The following is a 25694-nucleotide window of genomic DNA, read 5'->3' as shown; positions in this document are numbered from 1 at the left end:
TTAGAGGAAAATATAAAAGAGAAATCCAGCTAAGGTTTACAATCACTGTGCCAAGAGCGTGGGCCATAATGTGTTTTCTCTTGGGCAGTGTGTTTATTCTTCAACCAGCTGCGTTAATTTAATGTGTTATTCATCTTGTGAGGCTTCAACACTTGCATATTTAGCTGTTTGCTTTCCTCTTATCGACTCATTCCTTAAGTGGACCCATATTTCCTGTGGGTGGAGTTTCATAACATCCTTTGTTGCTAGGATACTGGGGGTGAATCCTAGAAGTATGCCAGAGCTGTGGTGGTTCAGGATTTTTCTTAAAATACTGTGGAACTCATACAGTTGTTATTTGTCCTCCTGACTTCTAAAACAATGAAATGGAAGCAAGGAATTTCCACCTCAGAAGAAAGCAAGGCAAGATTACAAAAACCTAGAGGTATATGAAGCTACATTGTGAAAGGAATCATGGACTCTGTAATGTCATGTCTCACCAAGATAGAAGTATTTTAAACTACTTTGGCTTTTAGATTTCTTTAGAGAGCCAAACAAGGAAACTGGCAGAGTCCAGCTGTTAATTGGTGTTGTTCGCGTCTGGTTAAATGGGCTAAATATCTCAGGGTGAGGGGCTTTAGTTATCATTACTTCCCTACCATCCTTGTCTTCATTGCAGTGTGTAATTTTCTTTCCATTTCCCTTCCTCCACACATACCCGGAGCTCTGATTCAAATGCTTGTCATGCAAGAACCTTATGCATTTTGGTTTTTCTGGCCCACACTGCACAGCTGATAACCATGAGCCATGGCTAAAGCATGAATTCTTTGGGCCTGATACAAACTTGTAATTCAGAACTTCTTTCCCCTCTCTTCCCACGAAAGGCCCTGTCTGTTTTGAAAAACCAAAAGGTTGACTGGCACAGACCCCCCCAAATGTCCCTATTTTCCAGTCCCAGATTTACAGAAGCCATCCCAGTTTCTGATTTGATCCCAGAATGTCCCGCTGTTCCTTAGGACGTCCCTATTTTCATTGGATAAATATTGGAGAGCATGGAGTTATGTGGCCCCTGAGCCAAAGAGATAAATAACTATACAATCTTTAGAAGACATTTGAAGGCAGTCCTGTATATGTTTCATTTTTCATGATGTTTTTATACATGTTGGAAGCCGCCCAGAGTGACTGGGGTGTCATCATCATTATGGAATAAGGACATCACTATTTCCATTGGAGAAATATTGGAGGATATGCTGGCGTCTAAAGTAACCAGTTCATGCACTGCTGAGAAAATGGGGGGTGGGGTGGATTTCCTTCACAAAAAAGAGAGTAAAAATTTTGCTTATTGTTATTGAAATAGAAATATAATGCATTTCACCATTGTGGCAAAGACATAAAGACATCAGGGAACTGACTGTGCTTGCTCTGTTTGCTGACCAAGTGTGGCTAACGGTTGACAGGCATCTCCAGGTTTCTTGCTCTCCCTTTTTATGGTTCCTGATCTTTAAACCAGATTTGGAGTAGACAGCTCTTCAAGCAGAGGACAACTCCAAATATAAGACTGTCCTCTGACAGGCCTTCAAAATAGAAAACCCCCTCTCTTTTCTGCCTTCCTTTCTTCTCTCAAGGACAAGTAAACTCACCTTGGGAAAAGCAGGGAGGTGAGAAGCAGGTACAGTGGTACCTCGGGTTAAGTACTTAATTTGTTCTGGAGGTCCGTTCTTAACCTGAAACTGTTCTTAACCTGAAGCACCACTTTCGCTAATGGGGCCTCCTGCTGCCGCTGCACCACCGGAGCACGATTTCTGTTCTCATCCTGAAGCAAAGTTCTTAACCCGAGGTACTATTTCTGGGTTAGTGGAGTCGGTAACCTGAAGCATATGTAACCTGAAGCATATGTAACCCGAGGTACAACTGTATAGGGAAAGGTGGTAGAGCCCAATAGGAGAGACCGGCAAAACCCACTCCTTGGTGCTGTGTGCACATTTCCCCATTTGAGTAAGGATGTGTGTGGAGGGAGGCTGCGACTGGACTGCAAGAACTATAAGGAGGACCTAGTCCAGGGGTAGCCGATGTGGTGCCTTTCAGAAGTTGCTGGAGTGCAGTTCCCATCAGCCCCAGCCAACAGTCATGGTTGATGGGAGTTGTAGTCCAGCAACATCTGAACAGGTCCATGGTAGATACTCTTGGCATTAGTCCATGGATGTGCCCAGGCTGTACCTGCCCCGAAAGATCTATCTGGCTCCCTCCTAGTTAGTCTTATGTCACTTCTTATTTTTGCATTTATTTTGTCCAGTAAATTTATGTTGGGTTTTTAAACAGTCTTCCATGTATGGTGTCAGGGGATTGGCAGGTGGGCGTGGATAGGCCAAAGGTTCTTCTCAACCCCTGGCTTAGAAGGCCTTAGCAGTAGCGCTGCTTCTCTCTCCAAGCATCCCACCTGACACAGCAATAGGCCTTTCACTAGTTTCATCATCACCTGCCAAACCCATTTTATTCAACTTCATTTTAAACTGCTGGGAAAGATAAACACTGAGAAAAGGGTTCTTACAATTTTTTTTTTTTTAACATGTAGGTAAATGTAAGTCACAAAACCCAAATGAGCTTTGCAAATTTGCCCTCATTCTGTCATTTTGTTTTAGATGTAATTATAAACTTGTTCCCAGCTTATCCAAAAAACGACTAATTCCCAGACTCCTTGCAAATCTGGCATTTCTCTAGAGGCCAAAATAAGGTTGGAATTGAGAGCCGCTGTTAATCAGAAGAGGATTTAACATTCCCTCCAGGTCTTTCTTTCCTTCCTTCATTTCAAAAAAGGGAATTATTTGAAATATCCAGTGCCCAGTGCATTGTTAGTGTTTCATCAGCGTTTAAATATTAATAGTTTAACACTTCACATCCATTGAGTATGGCCAGGAATAATGAAAGCACATGTCTTAGATGTTTAGCTCTTCATTCATAATTGCAGAACTGCAGCTTTAAAGCCACATGAGCATATTGCTTCAGAAGCAGACATCTCTACAACTTAGTTTCAGCAGATATTCCATGGGATTGAGACATTATGTTAGAACAGAGTTGCCATCCTGTGATGATTGTCCTTTTCTGCACAAGTAACAAGTACCAAGGTATATCAACCTGGTAACTCTTATGGAACTTTCATGTGCAGAACAATCCTATCCCATCCCATGCTAAAGGAAATTTGGATAAAGTGGATGTGTCACTGCACCTGTCTTGGCCGGGACTGATAGAAGTTGTGGTTCAAAACATCTGGAGAATACCAGGTTAGAGAAGCCTGTTCTACAGAAAGGTATCAGCAGTAGATGAATTGTTCAGATTACTCTAGCTAGACTGACCCCACCCACGTCCAGAGGGCCTTGGCTATATTATTTTTATTGTGGTTTTATTAATATCTGATTTGACTTCATTTGTGCTCAACGCTGAAAAGAATTCAGGTGTCAAAAGCTATAATAAAATAAATGTTACCACTGTGGCACAGAGCCTGGTTGTGTGGAAGTTCTGCAGCAGGCCTGTCACCACAGCAACATTTGAGCCGGGCCTAAGTTCTGATAAGAGAAGCCTGAAACAGGTATTTTAATTGTTTGGAGATACACACTGTGACCACATTCAACAACCTGTGGTCTATTAGCCATGCAAAAGGATAAATCTAATGCACTAGATATGCAGGGTTGTTTTATGTTGTTTTTAAGAAGGCATAACTTGAACACTTACCATGTTGTCCACAACAACTGTCCCATTGGCAAGTTGACATTCTTCCGCATGGCCATTGCAAAAGCAGCTGCCTCGGACAATTAGGTCATAGATGGCATAATGGGAGAATCTGTGGGGCTTCTCCAGCAGCCCTGAGCCTTGGCAAGGACACTCTTGTCTCTTTAATAAGAGGAGCCTCAGATTGGTGAGTTTCATGAGGTCTTGTGCTTCAGGACCGTATGGGTCTTCAATCTTGTTAGCAGGAGTTAAGGCACGAAAGATCACCTGGAAGCAGAGAGAGAGAGAGAGGAAACAATCTACCGTGAAGTCGAGTTTTCCACATGTGATCAACAGAGGTTTTATTTAGCTATGCAGCCCATTTATAGTGTTTTTCTAGCAATTTAACTCACATGGCTTCCCCCAAAGGATCCCAGGAATTGTGATTTAGGGAGGATGCTGAAAATTCCCTGTTAGAACAGAAGAATTTCACGACAGCTTAAAAGTCAATGGGACAATTATTCCCTCAAGGCAGAACGCTAAAAACCACTGTTTACATTAGTTTCAAAGCTACTATTCATGGATAATACTTTGCAGATTCAGAAACCTTTATTTTTGCTTTGTCTTGAGTCCTGCCAGCAAAAGGTACTTTGAGTTCTCTCATCCTGGGTTTTGGGCAACAACACACTCTGTCTGGAGCTCTATCAGGGCTTCCATTGACATCACCTTATTGTTCTTTTCCCCATCGTCTTCCCATCTCTTTAGAGGACACCAATTTGCAAGTGGCCCAGGGTTCAAACTGGAGATGTCCCTTGCTCCTGGGAGCAATGGGCAATTTGCCCAGCCTAGGCCGCCCAGTGCAGGTGTTCACACATTCCCTGATCAATGGAAGCACGAGAAACAACAGAGGCCCCTTCCGGCCAGCTGTCCACATTCCCCCGAGGAATGGAACCGTGTGCAAACAGCCCATTCTCTTTAGCACAGGTGCCCAGCATTCTTTCGATGGACAGAATTAAAGCCCAGTGACCAAGTTTACTCAATCCACGTGCCTGCCTGAGCTTGGTTAATGGAAACAAAGGCTAACCGACAAGCTTATTTAGCTCAGATAGCACCATTCCATTGTTGGTAGAGAAGCACTGAAATTCAATACGAATTCAAAAGCCACTGAGAGAATATATCTGGAACTGAGATTTCCTCTTCTGAAGTTCAAAATCCAAGAGCCCCAAATAGTCACATGATCCTGAAATCAACACCTGAAGTTGGGTATCAGGAGCGCATGCACAAATTTTTTTTCCCTACTCACTGTTGCACCTAGGGGTAACAGTTTTTTGTGGTTCTAGGTGCCATCAAGCAAAGTCTGAGATGTGTATGTGGACTAGCATTTCTTTACATGTTTAGCTTGCTTTTAATTTCTGGTGCTTTGCTGATGGCATGAAATACCTAGGGACACCCACTGAAACCAACACAACCTCTGATTTCTATATTCGCCTTATGATGATGATGGTGATGATTTAGATATTGCCCTACATCCAAGGATCACAGGGTGGTTTACAGTCTCTGGTGTCTCTTAACAGAAGAAAGAAGAGTCTTTGGGTACCAACAAACATCTTCCTCTCAGCCATCACCTGAGAAATCAATGTCAGAGAAGGCTTTGGAAAGATCACAGCCAAACCCAAAAGCATAGTCAATCATTGCAGTGAAAGTAGGTGTTTATAATAAGGTAGACAAAACAGCATTATAGTTGAAAAGTGTACATCTCAGCAAGGCTTACAAAAAACCATATAGCACATTATTATGGACCATTGCAGTGGCATTGCCCTCTTGGAACCAAGCTACTTGTTAGAAGACAGAAACATTTCTGAAGTCCTCCCAGTTGTGAAAGCTGAAATCAGGGCCTTGAAACTCTACTGAGGTGTTATCATTTGAGGAATATTTTTAGAACAGGATGCCAGCTGCTCAGAGCATTCCTCAATACAATAACAATAATTTTTGTGCTATATGGTTCCTTGCAAAATTAAATCAACAACAAAGAAAATGCAACATTTAAAAACTGGCAAATTTGTTCCTTCATTGTTCTGCCCTGTTATAAGTGTTCCTAAGATCTGTTTTAAGTTGAGTAAACAGTTGATTTGACTCTAGTTTCTAGAAATAAGAAGACAGATAGCAAAGGTTTCCAGTACTTTCCATTATTTTGCAAATATGTATTTCTGGCCTTGCCTTTCATATTTCATATTATTTTGCCATCTCTTGGTCCCCATGAGCTGTTGGATATCGATCCATCAGCAACAAAGCTTATTGTATGATAGGCTTGTCCCAACGGGTTCTGAATATCCTTATATGGAACTTCCACTTCCCACATCAAAGTGCAATTCTATGATTAATTCACGGCCTCTTTCTGCTTGAGAAATAAAGCTCTGGGATGAGCAGTTTCCTCAGCTCTCTTGAATTATCAAAAGACGTAGAATGCTGCTGACTAGAAGGGGGCAACAGACCACTGTAAAAATGAATTTGTTGGGAAAGGAAGGCAGGGTTGTTAGCTGCTCATAACAAATACATTCATTTTGGCAACTGGCCAAGAGGAGACAATTCTAGGCAGGCCAGTAAAATTCTGGCTGCTTGCTCTGGTCTTCCCCACCAGCTCACTTTGCTGCAGTTTATCTCCTTTGCGCCTAACCTTTTGCTCCCTGCCCACCATGCCGGTCCAATAATCAATTCTCCCTCTGACTGACTATCTTTTGCTCTTTTTATGTGGTGTTGCTTGATTCGTCCCTCCTATGAGATCTAGCCCAGCTAGGATTGCCAAGTTGTCGTGTTTTCCTCACCTTCCCCCCTTTTCTGCCTGTCTGCTGTACAAAGTCAGAGTCTTCCCCACAACAAGTGGGGCAAGCAGGGAGTCGAACCGTGGACATCTCTGGCTTCAACCTGGGGTCTACTACCCCAATACACCATCCTAGCTCCAGCCTCATTTCAGTTCTTCTTAGGACTTCGGAGCTCGGCTGCTAGCTTTCAAGAACTTACAGAATGGAAGTGTCCTCTGAATTATTTTGAATGCTCCCACAGAAAAGAGAGCTAAACTCTGTCTTTCTTGCATAATCCCAATTGATGCTGGAGCTCTGTGCTTTGCGAGAATTCCTTTCACTCTCACCTCTCACATGCTATTGTTTTCAGTCACTCAGCTGCAACTCATCATAAATGGAATATTATTATCCCTGCCTGCCCTGACCCCCTTTATCTTTTTTTTTTTTTTAGCAGCAAGGAATTTAGGAGTGCCTTAGAGCAACAGAAAATGCAAGCTGACAACCATCATGAAGGGGATGTATTTCCGCGACCCCATTCAGTAGAAGCTGGCAGTTCTTCATCTCATTGATATTTTATCTCTGGCCAAGAGGGTCATCTTCATTCCAGAGACAATGTCTCAGATTTTTGATTTCCTGCCATTCGTGGGGTCCATGTTTTGATTCTCCATTCCCCAATGCAGATAATTCTGTTATTACAGCCTGATCTCCTAGTCTGGAGTTGATGTGAAACGATGCGGCCACAACAAAAGCTCCTCTTATCAGGAATTCATGCCCAGAGTCAAGAAGGATGAGTGAGTCAGGGAGTCAGGGCACTTCTTACGCATTACATCCTATGGCAGGCTACCCAAGAAAAGATCTTAAGATCCTCCTTAAGATGTCAGAAGAAAATTAAAACAATGAAGGCACACTGCGCCTTCTATAAGGTAGAAGATTCCAGGGACGCGGGTGGCGCTGTGGGTAAAACCTCAGCACCTAGGACTTGCTGATCGCATGGTCGACGGTTCGAATCCCCGCGGCGGGGTGCGCTCCCGTCGTTCGGTCCCAGCGCCTGCCAACCTAGCAGTTCGAAAGCACCCCCGGGTGCAAGTAGATAAACAGGGACCGCTTACCAGCGGGAAGGTAAACGGCGTTCCGTGTGCTGCGCTGGCTCGCCAGATGCAGCTTGTCACGCTGGCCACATGACCCGGAAGTGTCTGCGGACAGCGCTGGCTCCTGGCCTATAGAGTGAGATGAGCACACAACCCTAGAGTCTGTCAAGACTGGCCCGTACGGGCAGGGGTACCTTTACGTTTACCTTTATCCTAATCAGCAGGATCTCTAGGCAATGAAACAACTAATACAAAGTTGCATAAAGCAATTAGCCTGCATCAATGCAAAATAAAAGCAGTCAAAGACCAGAACCTTGTGATGATGATGATTGATAATAAGCTGAAATAAAATTTAAAGTGAACCCCTCTATCACCTGCTGGCAACTAGTGACACGGAGAGGCCACTGCTGGAAGGACAACTGGAGGGATGGTCTTGTCCCCTCCTTCTGACACAGCAAAGAGATAGCAGAAGAGACAGCAAAAGAGATTGGCTCCTTTCAGCACCATCAGCAGTTGATAACAGGTGCACACAGTAAATGCAGAGGAGGAGTTGGGATCACACCATTAGTTCTCCCCACCTCAGAAGCACCCAACAGAACTTGTGAATGAACTCTATGGCTGGATCTACACACAGGAAGAAAACCACTATAAATAAGTCATAAATTAGATCGTTATAACAAAAGAAAAAACCCCCTATGTAAAATTGCGTAGACAAATTTTGTGCTCTAGAGCGCCATCTGGTGTTGCATCTTTACAATGGAGTTACAACGATATAACTGACTTGAGTGTAGCTGAGTCCTAGGTATGAATACACTGAGTTTGTCACAAAGTAGCCAATTTATCTTGCCAAAGTCATGGCGATGATAATGCGGTATGGATGTCTGGGCCCTGGGATTGTGAACCATCAAGCTCAGTGCTCACACCCTGCCATCAGAAAGCAGTTGCTTTCAGTGCCTGCCAATCTCAGGTAGATTTGAACCAGTTTCCTAGAATGAACTCAGATGGGAAAAGAAGAAAGCTTATCAACCATTGTCCTTACAGAGAGGACCATTCAGAAAAGTGCTTCTTCTGAGTGCCTTGAATGGAGTTGGGAGCCCCTGATGCTAACTAGTGCCTGGACCCAGGATCACTGGAACCCCTCTGATCCTCCTACTTTCTAAAAGAAGGGTGGGATAGTAGCCTAATAGATGTCAGTTCTATACATAAAAAAGCAACTTTTTTTTTAAAAAAGTCAACAATTTCTGATAGCTCCCCAGGTCCCTTCCCGTTTAGGTCTGACCAATGAAGCAGGAGCTTCACTGGGCGTTTATATAATGACGAGAGGATGATAAATCTATTCAGTATCTGCTGTCCAGCATGCCAGGAAGTGCAGAAATAATGCTAGAAAAACAGTGCCTTTTCCTGGCTAGCTTACAAATTGGAAAAAAAAAAACAGAAGGAAGAAGAAAAAGAGAATGCAAGCCTGCAGATGTGGCTCATTAAAATGCAGGTTAGAAGAGGATTCCTCTTCCATCGTAGCTGCCTCTAAGTTGTTCTCCATTCTGCTTTTCCCCCTACAAAACCATATTTGCCTGGTACTGCGCACTCCCCCAACACACTCACACTGCATTATGGCCCTTTCCTCTGGGGAAGCAGAACCTGGCGGTGCTATCGGCATGTTTATTCTGCTGGAGTTAACTGCTTCCCCCCTCCCCTGCCTCTGCACTTTATCTCCTCTGCAGCTCAAGTTCAACGAAATGCTGAACAGACAGCCCTAGTCATAACATTTGGGCACTTGCCTCTATGAGCAACTAATCCCTTCCCCGATCTCTTCCAGCTGGAAGTTGGAATAACTAAAGAGTCATGAATGATGAGCTTTCTTTGTCATGGTGGCCAAAGCAGATCTGCTGACTCCAGGACCATGTTAGACTCAATAGGTGGCCCTGGAGTTCGCCATCTTTTGGGGGGGCGGGGGGTGTCCTGGCTTAACCTCTTGCATTTTCCCAAATCATGACGACTATCATCACACCAGCTTAAATATATGCAGCTGCAATTATGGGAATCCCCACCCTCTTAATCGCAGCAATGGGGGCTTCCAGACAGGGACTTAATATTGTGAATGGGTTGTCAGGAGGCTCAGGAGGACGAGCTGAGGGATACCACCACCTCCCATCATATGCTGCCCGAGGCAGTCGCCTCCACTGCCTAATGGCAGGACCGGCCCTAAGTGTGAGAGCTGTTGTCCTTCCACTCAACTAGCAGTGGCTTCATGGCAGATTTGGAACCAGAAAAAGGTTCTTTTGCTGGTTTATTTTCCTCAGGCTCATGTTTGTGAATTCCGAGGCAGTTATGATTGAACCAGATCTGAATTTGAGTCTCATGGAAGGAAAGCATTAGAAAAATCTAGCGTTTGATCCACTGGTGTGGTTTGAAAAGAGAGCATGTGGTACCAATCCACACAGGTTGGCTAGCAAAGCTTGAAGGAGCGTCTCCACCCCTATCGTTCAGCTCGGACACTGAGATCCAGCTCTGAGGGCCTTCTAGCAGTTCCTTCACTACGAGAAGTGAGGTTACAAGGAACCAGGCAAGAGGGCCTTCTCGGTAGTGGCACCCGCCCTGTGGAATGCCCTCCCATCAGATGTCAAGGAAATAAACAGCTATCTGACTTTTAGAAGACATCTGAAGGCAGCCCTGTTTAAGGAAGTTTGATGTTTTATCGTGTTTTTAATATTCTGTTGGGAGCTGCCCAGAGTGGCTGGGGAAACCCAGCCAGAATGGTGGGGTATAAATAATAAGAATTATTATTATTATTATTATTATTATTATTATTATTATTAAACAGGTCCATCAAGCAGGGCACATCTAACCTGTTGCCACAGCAACGGGTTACCTTGTTCAGGCATACACAATTCCTCTTCCCCCAGGGCATTCCAGTTATCATTCTAGCACACTCCCTTGGTGTCATCTGTCACAAGAGACGCTCACATGGAACGAAAGGACTTTTGGTAGTTTGGCCTCCTATAGATTCTGACAGGAACATAAATAGAGAAGCAAGTCAATAAATTCTTGGTGGATCAGACTTTTCTGACCTACAGTTCCTGCGACGGCAAAGGGGAGCATTGCAATTGCCACCCTTCCAATGCTCCAAACTCTTCCTCCTACAGAATTGTTTTCATTTCCGGCTGCTCTGCTTTATTAAAAACATGCTTCTAATTTCCCAGATCCCTCCAGCGCAGAATAAGGACAATACAAAAATCAAAATCAAAAAATTGAACACATCCATTCCTATTTCTATCTGATCTGAGACCTTAGCTTTGGTACAAATCTGCACCAGCATTTTAACCTAAGCGTCTGCTTTTGATCACACCTTCTATTTAACTGGCACAATGCAGGTGAATGTAAAACTAAAAACTGGGGCACATGCGACTGAAGATCTTCTTAAAGCAGGCCAGATGAAGGCTTTTTATTAGATCAACTTCTATGGGTAGCAAAACAAATAAATGAAAAATGCAAGCTTTTGAAGTTCAGTATGCATATATCTATGCCTGCATTCTCTTTCACCAGCAGAACTTGCTCCACCACTGAATTTATTTGCCTCTCTTGTTTTCTGTAAAATAGCAATACGGTGCAACTTTTTGTAACTATTTCCATGTCTTAGGAAGGCATTCAGAAGATGAAAAATAAGACAAGTACTTACACTGCTTACACTGCTGTATCCTACACCTTGGAAAGGTAAGCTGAGAGTCACACGACTCATTTGGACAACCAGTTTGGATCATCAAGATAACTCTACTTTCAAGGCTGAAATCTTTTTGGAAACTGCTTTGAGGTTTGTTTGTTTTTACAATCAGCAGTATATGAATTTCATGAATGGATAAAATAAATTATCCTATGCACAGTTACCTGGGCATATGTTTAAGCCCCATTAAACATATTGGGGGCCTGTCTGCACTGTAGATTTAAAGAAGAATCATAAACACCTTAAACAGTCAGGGCTTTCCCCCAAAGAATCCTGGGGACTGTAGTTCGTTAATGGGGGCTGAGAGTGGCTGAGAGAGACAGTTGTCAGAGTGTCTTAATGATCAATCCTACTTCCCAGGGTACTCTAGGCTCGTAGCTCTGGGAGCAAATAGGGGATCTCCTAAAAACTCTCAGCACCCTTAAAAAAACCCCTACTTCTTAACAATTGTTTGAATTCGGTTTCTCATTTTTCAAATCCGGTTTACCACATTTCTGCATCAGTTTGCCATTTATTAATTAATTTAAAATTCTTCATGAAAATTCACCAGCATTTCAGTGAGCATTTATCCTAAATATACACATCGTTGTATACCAGTTTGCCTAATTTGCACATTTTTGCAAGAAATTTCCCCTGATATAGTGCATTTTTCTACACTATTTTGACTCAAATATGCATCTTTTGACTAATATGTGCATCTTTAAGAACACGTCCTCCTGATATGCACAATTATTGCACACTTCTTTTAGTTAGAGAGCTTCATCATAAAATCCAGAGAAGTGCGGATTCTGAAGCCTGGCTGCATTTCGGTTCCCATAGAGTTTCAGGCAAGGTGAATTACTGGGTTTCTCCCCTATCGCTCTGATCAGGAAGGAGCGGAACGGAGTGGAGCCAGACCGTGAGCTAGTAATGTGAAACTGTAGGGGATAGGCTACGTTGGTAGCGGTGGCCTCCAGTCCTTTCCCTTTCCCTCTATGAACATCTAAATTGGGTGCTCATAAGGCATGATGCCACCTGAATAGAGGCTCCACAAGTGAGAAAACCTGAACATGGTTCATGCGGCATCAAAAATCACTTGGATGCCATAGAGCGGGATATGTCAACATAGCTACATGTGCCTGATATACTATGCTAAACAATTATAAGAGAATTCCAGCTGTCAGTCCATACCATTAGAAGATGAATCGCCCACTTGCCTTGCACAGGATTCTGCTGCAGAGATTTCTTATTATAATATATTTGTTTATGCCCCACCTTTTTCCTTGGCAGGTACTCAACGCAGCTTACAGATAAAATAAGAACAGCTAAAAACATAGATTTAAAAACTTACAAAAAAATTAAAACATTAAGATAGAGAGATGATAGATAGATAGATTAGATAGATAGATAGATAGATAGATAGATAGATAGACAGACAGATAGACAGATAGATAATGGCAATCATTTTACGCAGGGGTTCCATTCATGACCTCCCGGCACGTTGGCGGAGCATGCATAAGCCCCGCCCAGTTCTGCCCCATTTTCTAGCCAGCAACAAGTGTGTGCATGATCGTGCGTCAATCAGACATGCATAAAATAGTCACTGGCATAGACATACACAGACACATGTAGAAGTACAGGATCCAGGTTTCTGAAAATGAGGAACTGGCAATGTTCTTAGTACTCTATGTGTACTGACAGCATGACAAATGACTTTGCTTTATACAGAAAAACTGCCAGCTGGAAATAGAACAGTTTCTCTGAGTGTGTATTTTTAAAATCTCTCTTTCTTTGGAAAACAAATTATATGATTAGGCCTTTTAAAAAAAACAAAAAAAAAAACAAAAAACATAGTTACGGTTCCACAAGAAACATCCCCATGCAATGTGCATTTTGATGCTCATTTCCATCTCTCTGCTCACCCAAACTCTGAAAACTGGCTGGATGATGCAAATAGGGATGGATAGGACCATATCCGGGGCTGTCAAAGGTTACACGACACGTGTTGCCCACGACTACACCAGGGCTGCTCTCTTCCGCAGCAGCTTCTAACCTTTCTTTTTAGCATAATCTCTCAGTGACCACAGAAAGGTGAAGAATATTTCAGTCACCGTCACCTACCTCTCCTCTAGTGCAAGGCATCACATCAGAATACCTGGAGGTACAGAGAGACCCTTCCTCGGTGGTATCATCTGGGAGCCCAAAAGTGGCCGTGCAGTTGGCAGAGAAATATTTGTACGGCCTCCACGTCTGCCCATAGTCCTGCGACCTCTCCAGCACCATGGCCGCCGGGCGAGGCGACTTGAACACCACTATGACGTGGGTCAGGTAGAACTCCGTCTCCAAATCCAGCCGGATCTCCTCCCTGTGCACCCCTTGCGCAGACTGCCACCAGGAGGCGGGGTTTAGGAAGAAGTCGTCCGTCATAGCGGAAGGAAGGTGAGAGTTATCAGGCTGGTTGGCGTTACACTTGGTGCACCTGGGCTGTCCGCACCCTTGCGGGCCGTGGTGGTGGTGGAGAAGATGGTGGTCTGGGTAAAAGCAGTAAAGTTCTGTGCTGTTCTGACCGCAGGTGGTAAGCGTGACTGGCGTTCTTCCAGTCGCAAGGTTCCCCACGGCAGGATTGCAGGAGTGTCCGTCGCATCGGAAGGCTCGTAGCTTCGCTGAATCTGCAGTGCGAGCAGCAGGGAACAAAACGATACAAAACTGCATAAAATCAATATTCTGCACCATTGTGTATCACCCAGTCCCTCCCCAGCCCTGGATTCCCTACCAAGCACTTAACACCGTTATTAATTGTTATTATTATTTGCATTTATTGTTTGCTTTCTGCAAACAAAAAAAAAAAGTCTCAAAGAGACTTATGGCCCATCCATCAGTTTCACTTAACCCAAATTTGATGGCATTGTGTACCAATTGATTTGCCTGGGTCTGAGACATATTCTCGTTCCACAGCTGTGCCTTGCGGAAATCCGATCCTACCCACTGAATCGGGTATTATCAAATGTGTGGAAAAGCCAAAAAGAGATTTTGCTTAACCAAGCATCAATTCAGCTGATAAGATCAGATATTTGTGAAATGAGAAATTAATTGGCAAATTAATTGGTGCACAATACGATCATAATGCAAATCAAGCTTGCCAGTCATTTAAAAACAAATACAGTGGTACCTCGAGTTACATACGCTTCAGTTTACATACGCTTCAGGTTACACACTCTGCTAACCCAGAAATAGTGCTTCAGGTTAGGAACTTTGCTTCAGGATAAGAACAGAAATCGTGCTCTGGCGGCGCAGCAGCAGCAGCAGGAGGCCCCATTAGCTAAAGTGGTGCTTCAGGTTAAGAACAGTTTCAGGTTAAGTACAGACCTCTGGAACGAATTAAGTACTTAACCCAAGGTACCACTGTACACAGGATAAAATACAGCAGGATAAACATTTCTAAAAATGTCTTCGTACAGATCTACCTTCTGCGTCTCAAATCATTGTTTAAAAAAATGATGCATGCATTGATTGAAACCCTTTGCTATGGAGAAGAACGTGCATAATTTACTGTGGCTGTGAGACCTCCTGAAAACAGGGCAGGGTGACAGAAAAAGGAGAAAATTGGAGCGCTTGTACCATGAGTCACACAGCACACACACAAAAACTTGCTATTAGAAGCAGCTGCCAGCAGGAGGAGCAAACTAGAGAGGCCCCCACATGGCCACACTTAGGGCAACAGTCCTAAGACAGTGGCAGCCCAGTGGTACTTCATGTAGCAGCTAATAACAAGACCTGAATGCTTGAAATTGCCCTGAGACAAAATGATCAAGCCCGCCTTGACAGTGCCATAAAACCATCAGAATAAATATTGAATCAAATGGCCCTAAGTGCATGAAAAAATGAGTTCCAATAATAAGCAGTAGTTGATAGCTCCGTTCTAAAGGTAGTCAAAATCAGAGTTCACTTCCAGTTTTTCTACCCAGAGGCTACACATCTTCTGTTCCTGTTCCAAATCCACTTCCATGCTCGTTTCCATTACTTCTGTCACAATTTCACAGGATGCTTCTGCTGCAGAATATCATGCTGAACTAGGGCTTCTCACAGTTCTATGGCTTTATGCTTTTCATACCTACAGAAAGTTTTTTTAAAAGGCAGAACACACTATTTATGTCTAAAGTGTATCGACTAAAATTTGTGGGTTGGATTTAAGGTTTTTGGAATTGGGGAGAGGGAGAACAGCTAATTGTCTTCTGCAGTGGACGGTGCAAGCACTGGAGCATCCTCTTCTCAACCTGGTGCTCTCCAGATGGTTGGGACTCCAGCTCCCATCAGCCCCAGCTAGCAAGAACCATGTTCAGGGATGATGGGAGCTGTAGTCCAGCAACAGGCTGGGGACGGCTGAACTAGTGGAAGCATCCCATAAAGGTAAAAGTAAAGGTACCCCTGCCCGTACGGGCCAGTCTTGACAGACTCTAGGGTTGTGCGCTCATCTCACTCTATAGGCCGGGAGCCAGCGCTGTCCGCAGACACTTCTGGGTCACGTGGCCAGCGTGACAAGCTGCATCTTGCGAGCCAGCGCAGCACACGGAACGCCGTTTACCTTCCCGCTAGTAAGCGGTCCCTATTTATCTACTTGCACCCGGGGGTGCTTTCGAAACTGCTAGGTTGGCAGGCGCTGGGACCGAACGACGGGAGCGCACCCCGCCACGGGGATTCAAACCACCGACCATGTGATCGGCAAGTCCTAGGCGCTGAGGTTTTACCCACAGCGCCACCCGCGTCCCTGGAAGAATCCCATAGTGGTTCTCAAATGTCTGCTTGTGGAAATGGAAGCACCTCTTTGGATTTAGGTTCACTTTTCTTGCACGGTCCTCTAGCCCAGGGGAAGGCAGACTTCAGCCTTGTGGGAGCTACTCTGTGTTTCACTAGAGATCGAACAACCAGAGCCAGGTGCAAAAGGAACTGAAGAACTTAGAATTGAAGAACGTGAGTGCTCTGAACTTGCAGTGAGCTCAGGGATTTGTTCTAAGTACCAGAACTGAACCGAGTTCTGCACACTAAAATCCAAGTCTGGTTCCTCCAAGCTTTCTTTTTCTTTCCCATTTCAGCAGTCCAACTTGCTGTGGTGGGAGTCATTGTGCTGTTGCTATTGCCCAACCACTGCGAGTCAGAATCCCTTGCTGCTGTGCTGCAAATCACCAATAGATCCCGATCTACTTCCCACCTTCTTCTGCTCCAGCCTGAGCTGTAAAACAGGCCTTGGGTGATCAGCTACGCCTTTCCCCCGTGCAGAAGGGAACCTTTGGGTCTAACCCAAGAACTATGGAATTGCTCTGTTTGCATGGCTCTGTTTCAAAAGTAGACTTGCCCTGGTTTCCAATGAATCCTCAGAATGCAAGAATGACAGGAGATGAATACAGATGACGCTCGCCCCGTTGCTCAAAATTAAAATGGAAATCTGCTTCTTTTCATTCCTAGAGATGGAATCGGAAAGCATCCCACTGCCTGTCTCTCTCTCTCCTCCACTCCCCCCGCCACCAATTTTCTAAATGCATTTTATGGAGCAGGCAGAGTGGGGAAGAGCACAGTTGGCTTTCTAATCAGTGGTGATGACAAGGAGGCTTATCTGCTGTGCCTGCTAATGCAGCAACATCAATAAATGGTTCCTGTCTGAACTGCTGTGTCATTAGGAACGGCAGAGTAGGAGAGCACATGTGACAAATGAGTGGAGAGGGGGGCGGGTGGGAAGAGCCGGATCAAAATCTGCAGTTGATTAAGAGTCTTGCATTGGAAGCAATTAATGTGCCAATAAGGCAGCCCATCCGTCACTTGGTTTATTTCTCTGAAACGCGGGGTCATAGAAGTGGGGCATGGCGGGCAAAGGGGCAGAGCATTCCGGCAACCAGGGACTTACCCTGAATGCCAAAAGGGACTCCTTGAATAATTCATGCAAGGCTAAACAATCAAGGCTGCAGTGCGCCCTCCTCCTCTCACTCCCAGGGGGCTGTATGTCACCGAGGTGGATGGTGCCTGGCTCTTGATAGATGGCGTTGCGCAATAATCGATGCCACTCAGCTATTTATGCATTTACCCTCTATCCCAGGGGAGTTGCTCAGCAAGGTGGCTGTTCGTCGGAGGGCTTCTGGCAAATGTTTGGAGCGTCTGGCAGTGACATAGTCATCAAAAAGCTGGGCAAACCTTTCAGATGGCTGATGGCTAAAAGCAGATTAGCTGGTTTGGGACGTGGTATACACATGGCGTGGGTGGAACGTGGGTGGGACGCGGGTGGCGCTGTTGGTTAAACCACAGAGCCTAAGACTTGCCGATCAGAAGGTTGGCGGTTCAAATCCCCGCGACGGGGTGAGCTCCCGTTGCTCGGTCCCAGCTCCTGCCAACCTAGCAGTTCGAAAGCACGTCAGAGTGCAAGTAAATAAATAGGTACCGCTCCAGCGGGAAGGTAAATGGCGTTTCCGTGCGCTGTTCTGGTTCACCAGAAGTGGCTTAGTCATGCTGGCCACATGACCCGGAAGCTGTACGCCGGCTCCCTCGACCAATAAAGCGAGATGAGCGCCACAACCCCAGAGTCGGCCACGACTGGACCTAATGGTCAGGGGTCCCTTTACCTTTACCTTTACCTTTATACACATGGCATTAGCCACAATCCAGATCTAGGAAAATACTGTGTTTTGATATGTTTCCCCCCAAACCAGCTTCAAACCACACTGAGAAAAAGAATGACCCAGCTGCATTTTAAGTCAGTAGTGTGCGCGCATAGCCTTACCGAGTTCAGCTGGCTGCATGTGGCTTGAAAAGTGGGCCTGCAGAACCTTTGCATAATATACTCAAAGAGCCACATGTTCCAAGCTAGTAGTTATGCAAACCCATCCTTATTTGATGTTTCAAGTTAGTGGGCCTGCCCTTGCTATTGAGTGCCTTTCACCCATTGATGCCATGTTATGAAATAAGAAAAAACCAAACCAAACCACAGGCAGTATGGAAAAATAAGTAAACCAGTATATAGGGTAGACTGACCAGGTTTCTTGCTCCACTGAAAGAGTGTAATGCCACTGGAAAGCACCTTAAATTCTTTACTAGAATTTAGTAAAGTGTATTTTACACAAAAATACATACACACGTGGCATAACTATTCTGTGTTAAGGGATCCTGACTAGGCACTCTTGCTTAAGGACAGAAAGAATGTAGTGCTGAATTACCATAGTTAAGGTCAACCTAGCCCTGCAATGATCCCAGTAACCAGCAGATTGGCTAGTAACACACCAGTGGAGTGGATCATAGTCTACTTTCTCTTCCAAGTATGTGTGTTCACTGGAAGTAGGCATCCATGACCTTACTGCTCCCATTCCTAAAAAATATTATATGCAAAGAATTGGGCAGATCCAAACTATGGCTCATTGCGATCAGTTGGCTTCTCCTTCATACTCTTGGATGGGATGTTGATAATGGTATGTCCTCCAGGAGTACTGCCAGGGCCACCACTGCTTCTCAATAACTGCTGACATCAAGCACATTTGCTACATAGCATGGGTGTAGTCGGGGTGGTGGTGTAGGAATACTGCTGCCCCCCAAGATAAAGTAAATACTGTAAATAGAAATACTTAACTAACTGACCAATTGCATTGCAGATATCTCGGTTCTTCCCCTCCCCAACATAAAGCCTGCCCCCCCAAATAAATCCTGGCTACGCCCATGGTACATAGGATCCTGTTGTCACACCACACCCATAGTAAGGATGCTTCATGTTCCATCTGAGAGCAATGGAAAACCAGGGGAGTCTTTCTACAACCAACTCTTTGAAAAAAGAGTTGCTGCTGCTAGTTTTAATTCTAAATGGTGCAATGGAAAAGCTCTTTATATATATGTCCCTTCCTCTTTATATATACATTTTAGTAGGCTAATCTGTTCCATGAAGCCTAACTCCTTAAAGCAGTCTGCCTCTTCCCTTTATCCCTTTCCTTTATAACTGTTGAAATGCATAGGCTCTTTGAAATGGTAATCTTTCTTGTTTGCCGATATAATTGTGCAATGCACCATGTGTCCCGTAATAATTCTAATTGCCTTTTGAAGGCATTTAAATGGGTGGCCATCAACACATCTTGTGGTAACAAATTTCATAGTTTATGTGCTACTGTGTAAAGAAGCTTCTGGGGGGAAATTCGCTCAGCCTTTACCAAGCTGGTGTCCTCCAGATGTTCTTGGGACTTCAACTCCCATCAGTCATGAGAGTTGTAGTCCAACAACATCTGGAGGGCATGAGATTTGTGAAGGCTGATCTAGCTAATATTGGTAAGAGAGGTAAGAGCAGAAGATGGGATTTACTACTCTACAGTGATATAACACCTAAGCTCTGTCCAGGTGTTCGGCCCTCTCTCCCAGTATCCCAGTCCATGCCTGCTTCAGTCTAAGGTCTTTGAATGACGAAGAAGAAGGTCCAAAGAGGTCACCTTTGAATATTTGGCTAAACATGGTCAGAATCTGCCACACAGTGATGCCACACATTTTTGGTGTGTGTGGAAAAAGCAGCATACAAAACCAATGAATGAATGGATGGATGGATCTGTGGTATCACTTAAAATAGAAAGCTTATGATATGAAATAGCATAAACTAAACTTATCTTGAGAGCTATTATTCCCAGTGGACACTGTAGGGTATTTAAATATAGAATGGGAAAGTGAGGTTGTTTAAAGCTTCACCACAAACTGCTGAAATATAAGCCTACTATCTAACCTCTGAAGGAGGCATATAACCAGAATGCTAGCTTATTTCTTAGTTCATAGCCCTCTGATCTAATCACCTCTCTCCTATTGCCCGATTTACCCTTTCACCCTTAAAGAAATACAGTGGTACCTCAGGTTAAGTACTTAATTCGTTCCAGAGGTCCGTACTTAACCTGAAAGTGTTCTTAACCTGAAGCACTACTTTAGCTAATGGGGCCTCCCGCTGCCGCCGCGCTGCCGGAGCACGATTTCTGTTCTCATCCTGAAGCAAAGTTCTTAACCTGAAGCACTATTTCTGGGTTAGCGGAGTCTGTAACCTGAAGCGTATGTAACCTGAAGCGTATGTAACCTGAAGCGTATGTAACCTGAGGTACCACTGTATTAAAATGGATCTGAAATGGTTTCCTACTTTCCACTGGTCACCTCCTCTGCTTCTGCTTTGTTTGAGGGAAGTGAGGGAGGAATTACTGCAGCCAAACATATTTAATTGTGTGTAAACAGCCATGCTACTTAGTCTAGTAACCAACTACTGTAGCATGGTCCCACTGATATCAACCATTTGGATTTAACTTCATCCCTCAATTTCTGATCGTCAGTCTTTCAGCAATACTGTATCATTATTGTACAAAAGCTTTGCATCCAGTGGGATCAAGCAGGGAGAGCCAGGGTTTGGTCATAAAAACATAAGAAGAGCCTGCTGGATGAGGCCAATGGCTCATCTAGTCCAGCATCCTACTCTCACAGGAGCCAACAAGATGCCTAGAGGAAGCCCACTAGCAGGACCTGAGCGCAACTGCACTTTTCCCCTGCTGCAATTTCCAGCAACTGGAATTCAGAAGCATGCTGCCTCCAACCATGGAAGCAGGACATAGCCATCGGGGTTTGGTAACCACTGGTAGCCTCATCCTCCCTGAATTTGTCTAATCCCCATTGAAATTTGTTGGCCGTAAGATCACGAAAGGGTGGAGCTATGCAAATAAGGCTGGGCTCGATTCTCAGTGGCTGAGGTCATCCGAGTCACTAGGGTCAGTGAAGAGGTTTTAGCTCTCAACACAATGCAGTCCCACAGTGGCACATCTTCAATAACATCTGACAGTCCAGGACAGAGTAACACAAACCTTGCAAGGCATACTGCCCCTAATGTATGAAGACTGGACAGTTTCTCTGCTGTGTCCTAACTTTATATAGCAGCTAAATGTTAATATTGTAACACATTTTACACTGGTCACAGGATAAAGGGGAAAGGGCTGAAAACAAAGTGGATCAGGGGTAATTTTATCATTGCCGTGTATGATTGATGGAAAGTGACAACAATTCTGATGAGAATAGATAATGGGAGAAGCCACTGTCTGATGCATTCATCTGTTTCATAATCTGTCATCTATTGTACATCACAAGATTATTTTATGCTTTTCACTAACACAAAACCAAACTACTAAAACCTTCCCTTTGCTTGCCATCGCTGAGTTAAAAAGCAAAACACTCACACCAGTTTCCCCAGTTCGTAGAGCTGTTGAACAAATGGGAAAGAAGAAGGAACAACCATGCTAAGGGGTATAAGCCACCACCCAATGTAATCATTGGCAAGAAGGGGTGGGGGGTTGCATACTATCCGCTGTTTCAACAGAACCAAAATAGCAAGCATGGGCTATGAAGCTGTATATAGACGGAAGATGCAGCCTGGTGTGGTGCAGCGGATAGAAAGCTGTACAGAGATCGGGAGTCGAAAAAATGCAGCGGAATGGAATTTGGATATATTTGAAACTTCATACGTGCACCTTGATATCTAGGTTTTCACAAGTATATTTGAAAACCAGGAATTCCCCTTGATTGCCTCTCAACAATTTCCTCTACAATTTGAGTATCATGGTCAAAACTAACATAGCCTGCCCTACTGTTTGGCAGACTAAATGGACTCCTTGCTTTACAGGTGTTAAAGAGAATCAAATTGGAGTTCATTTCCTTTCTTACTCAATGTTTACAACAGGCTCACTACCACCATGTGGCTTTCCTTGCTCAAGAGTCATAATGTCTGAAAACTAAGCCACAATCGGGCCTCACCCAATGCAGCTCTGTGTATGAGAAGAGGATCCCCACAGCCACTGAGCTCTCGCTTCTGCTGTGCCAACCGTCGGCCAATATGCCCACTCTATCCAGCAGTCCACTCGTCTCTTTAGGCTCCTAGAGTGCTGACCACTCCCACAGAAGTGGTACCAGTCAATGAAAAGTGGGGGAGGGCCTTGCGTTCTTGGGAATGGCTAAGTGCATTATGGTACACTCGCCATAGTATCAACATATCCCCTTGCAGGTGGAGGTGGTGGGGCTCTAGCTCAGTGTTTCTCAGCCGGGGGCCATATTCCAAGGATATTCCAAGGGTGCCCCCAGGTGCAATTATATAATTATTAAAAAATATAAATAGAAGATGTTCTATTTACAAACAAAATAGCTCCCTTTCTACCAGTAGAGCAGGGGAGGCCACATGAAGGAAACAAGGTTGAAAGGGGAGTCACGGTCGGAAAAAAAGATTGAGAAACACTGCTCTAGCCCAGTGGCCAAGCTCTTGCTTTGCATGTAGAAGAACTCAGGTTCAGTCCCCTGCATCTCCAGGTGGGTTTGAGAAAGAAATAAACAACTATCTGACTTTTAGAAGACATCTGAAGGCAGCCCTCTTTAGGGAAGTTTTTAATGTTTGATGTTTTATCGTTTTATTATTATTATTATTATTAATATGAATATTCTATTGGGAGCCACCCAAAGTGGCTGGGGAAACCCAGCCAGATGAGCAGGGTATAAACAAATTATTGTTATTGTTATTGTTATTATTAGTCCTGGCTGGAGAGCCACTGGTGGTCAGCGTCAAGCAGACATCACTGTGCAACATGGACTAGCTATGGTATGACTCTGTAGAAGGCAGCTTCCTATGTTCCTGAACAACTTGTAATGCCAAAGACATGACTGCATTGAGTGTTTTGGGTCACAAATTGTGAAGGACCATTATTATCCCTCCTTAGATCATTGAGGAGCAACGCCACCCATAACTCAGCCCATTAGTCCTGTGTTCGGTTTCTAGCACACCCATGTCAGGTTGAGCAAGAACTCCTGTCTGACATCCTGGAGGACTGCTGCCAGTCAGTGTAGATAGCACTGAGATAGACCCATCAAGGGCACAGCCTCATGCTTACAGACAAGAGCACACTGGAGGGCTTCTACATGAAGATGGGAGGGGATGGTTCATGCTCTATGTCAATAATGCATCTCAGTCCTCACCAGAGAGGGTTAGAAACATAGATATGCTCTTCCTGAGAAGCAGTGCATATTGGTGAGCAAGACACGTTTTGTGGCATGAGTTGAAAGCTGCTCTTATTAGGATATGTTTATTCCCAACACTATCCTATGCGCTAAGTCCAAACTCAAAGCACTGATATGCACATACATTATGCACCCAAAGTCACAGCCCATCTCAAGTACTTGCAGGCAGACAGCGTGCTGAATATGGAATCATAACTCTCAATCTTGTGTGGCTCTCCTTATAGTAGAGCCTGGCATCTGAGCCTTTGTGCAAACCAAAAATTTCTTGCATAAGATTTCACTGTTGAAAAAACCATACCCAGTAATCCCATTTCAACCTGATCTGAATCCCAGTGCAGCATGGTTCTGGGAGAATTACCTTTCTTTGTGCCTCAGTTTCCTGGCTTTGAAATGGGAACAACCGGGACCTAGGCGGGGATGAGACACAGGTATTGCCAGCCTCTGGACTCAGTGACAGAGTGGGCTATACAGCTAAAGAAAAAACGGACGGCTTCTCCTCTTCCTACAAATAAACACTCGGAAGAGGCTTTAAAGCTCTCCCCCACCATTGATTGGGAACCTATGCGTAATTCCGCTTACCTGCTCCAGGATGGCCAGAAATAATATACTCCAGGAATACGATCAGCGTTATGCTTTTATGCTGCATGACTCCGCCTAGGAAATCCATCTTCTCCGGAGGCGCGAGGGTAATAATAATGATGATGATGATGGTGGTGGTATTTCTACAAGCTTGGTGCCCACATGACCTTTCTTTTCGGGGCGGGGGCAGAGCAGACAAAACAAAAACACTTTCCTTCAGGGCAGCGATGACTGCGGGCTCCTCGTGCTTCTCTTTCCCTGAAGGGGTGGGTGGGAACCCGCCGCGCGTGTCTCTGTGTATCTTTCCTCTCTCTCTCCCCTTCGGATCTAAGGCGCGCTTCCCAGCTCCGCGGCCGCTTCGCCTCCCCCGGCGCGTCCACCTCAGCCGCCCATCGCCTCCCAGTGGATTCAGGCAGAGCGCTGGCTGGCTGCTTCGAGATAGAGCCCCTTCGCCCCCTCCCCCCGGAGACGAGGTGAAGTTCACACGTCTGACACAGCAAGCCGAGCGGAGCAAGCCTGGTCCTCCTCCTCGCCCGTCGACCTTTCGCAGGGTCAAGGCGGCGACGCGGCGCGGAGGGCGAAAGTTCCCTCGGAGTTCACTCAACTTTCGATTTCACTTCGGACCTTCCCTTGGCCGCCTGAATGTTTCCAATCGGCTCTCCTCCTCCTCCTCCTCGCGTCGGACTGACTCGCGCTTTGGCGCTCCTCTAACGCGAGTGCAATCGAGGGCAAAGCCGCCTTTGTTTTGCCACCCTCTCACCCCCCCCAACCACCCCCTCCTCGGTCGCCCAAGCACGGCCTTCTCCCCCACCCCCTTGGGACTATCGCCGGTGTCTCAGAGGCGATCCTATGTATTCCACCGTCTTTAAAAGAAAATGGATTATTATTAGTAGTAGTATTGTTACTACTATTCAGGGCAGCGCTGGGCTTGGGTGGCTTTTGTGGGGATTGGTGAATAGCCCCTTCCTTCACTTTCAGGTGCCTTGGATCAGTGCCTTCTATAAAATAAAATAAAAAATGACGATGAGCTAATTTTTTTGGGAGGCGAGGCTTCTTTGCGCCGAGCTGCTCGCGTCTCTCCAACCCCGCGGCGATCGCCTCTGCCGGCCACCTCGGTCCCCTCTAGCCCCGTCTGGCTGCAAAAGGGATTATTCTGACATGTGATCCTCTTCCTGTCCTTTGATACGTGTGCGTGTCTGTGTTTTGCATCTCACTTGCGCACTCCTTCGGCTGCTTGCGCCGCTCTCCAGACGCACGTGTCCGCGTTTGCTCGCTCGCAGAGCCTCTCCTTTCCCCCACTTCGCAAGAGCCCGTCAAGCCTCCAACTCCGACGCTGCGCCTGTCCTGGGCCTTTAAAACCAAATGCCCGGCGGGGAAAGCGCTCCTTCCTCCGTCGCTCCCCCCTTCGCACCGGCCAGGCTCGGGGTCGATTCGTGTCTCCGCAGCGCCCCCCTCAGGCATAACGGCCAACAACAGCAGGCGCCGTCTGCGCATAGCACCGAGGCGGGCAGGCGACAGAGGCAAAGTGGTCCAGGAGGAGGAGGGTTTAACAAATTGCTGCTGTGATCGGACATGTGCTGTCCTGCTTAGTGGCTTCGACCACTAAGGATGGATGCTGATTAACGAGCAGCGTTAATAACCTGCCAGAGCCTGTCTGGGAGGAGAAGCAGAAGTTGGATTTAAGCAGGGAAAAGTAAGATTGAATTTTTGCAGCTGGTTGGAAACTAAGCAATGCTTTGGCCGACTGGTTGCAGTGCAGGCCGGGGTTTCTCCACCCCCCTGGGGTTTACAGGCTCATGCAAAGTTATTTTGCTGCCAGAGGCA

At 45.3% G+C, this 25694-nt stretch overlaps 1 protein-coding gene across 1 annotated transcript in view; it reads right to left on the bottom strand.

The window, feature by feature from the left end:
• Positions 1-24442, bottom strand: part of LOC308472240 (netrin-4-like) — a 59358-nt gene extending 34916 nt beyond the window's left edge. Inside the window, exons 1-3 of the mRNA XM_080996923.1 lie at positions 23871-24442; positions 13386-13933; positions 3706-3969 (exon numbers count right to left, since the gene is read on the bottom strand). Of these exons, the coding sequence (XP_080853049.1) occupies positions 3706-3969; positions 13386-13933; positions 23871-23958 (900 nt within the window). The 5' untranslated portion in view covers positions 23959-24442. The remainder of the gene's footprint in view (positions 1-3705; positions 3970-13385; positions 13934-23870) is intronic.
• Between the last annotated feature and the right edge of the window lie 1252 nt (positions 24443-25694).

Source organism: Podarcis pityusensis, assembly GCF_964106645.2.
Source record: "Podarcis pityusensis genome assembly, chromosome: 2".
In the NCBI taxonomy this organism is placed as follows: domain Eukaryota; kingdom Metazoa; phylum Chordata; class Lepidosauria; order Squamata; family Lacertidae; genus Podarcis; species Podarcis pityusensis.
The sequence above is the reverse complement of the archived record's forward strand: the minus strand, read 5'-3'. Positions and strand labels throughout refer to the sequence as shown.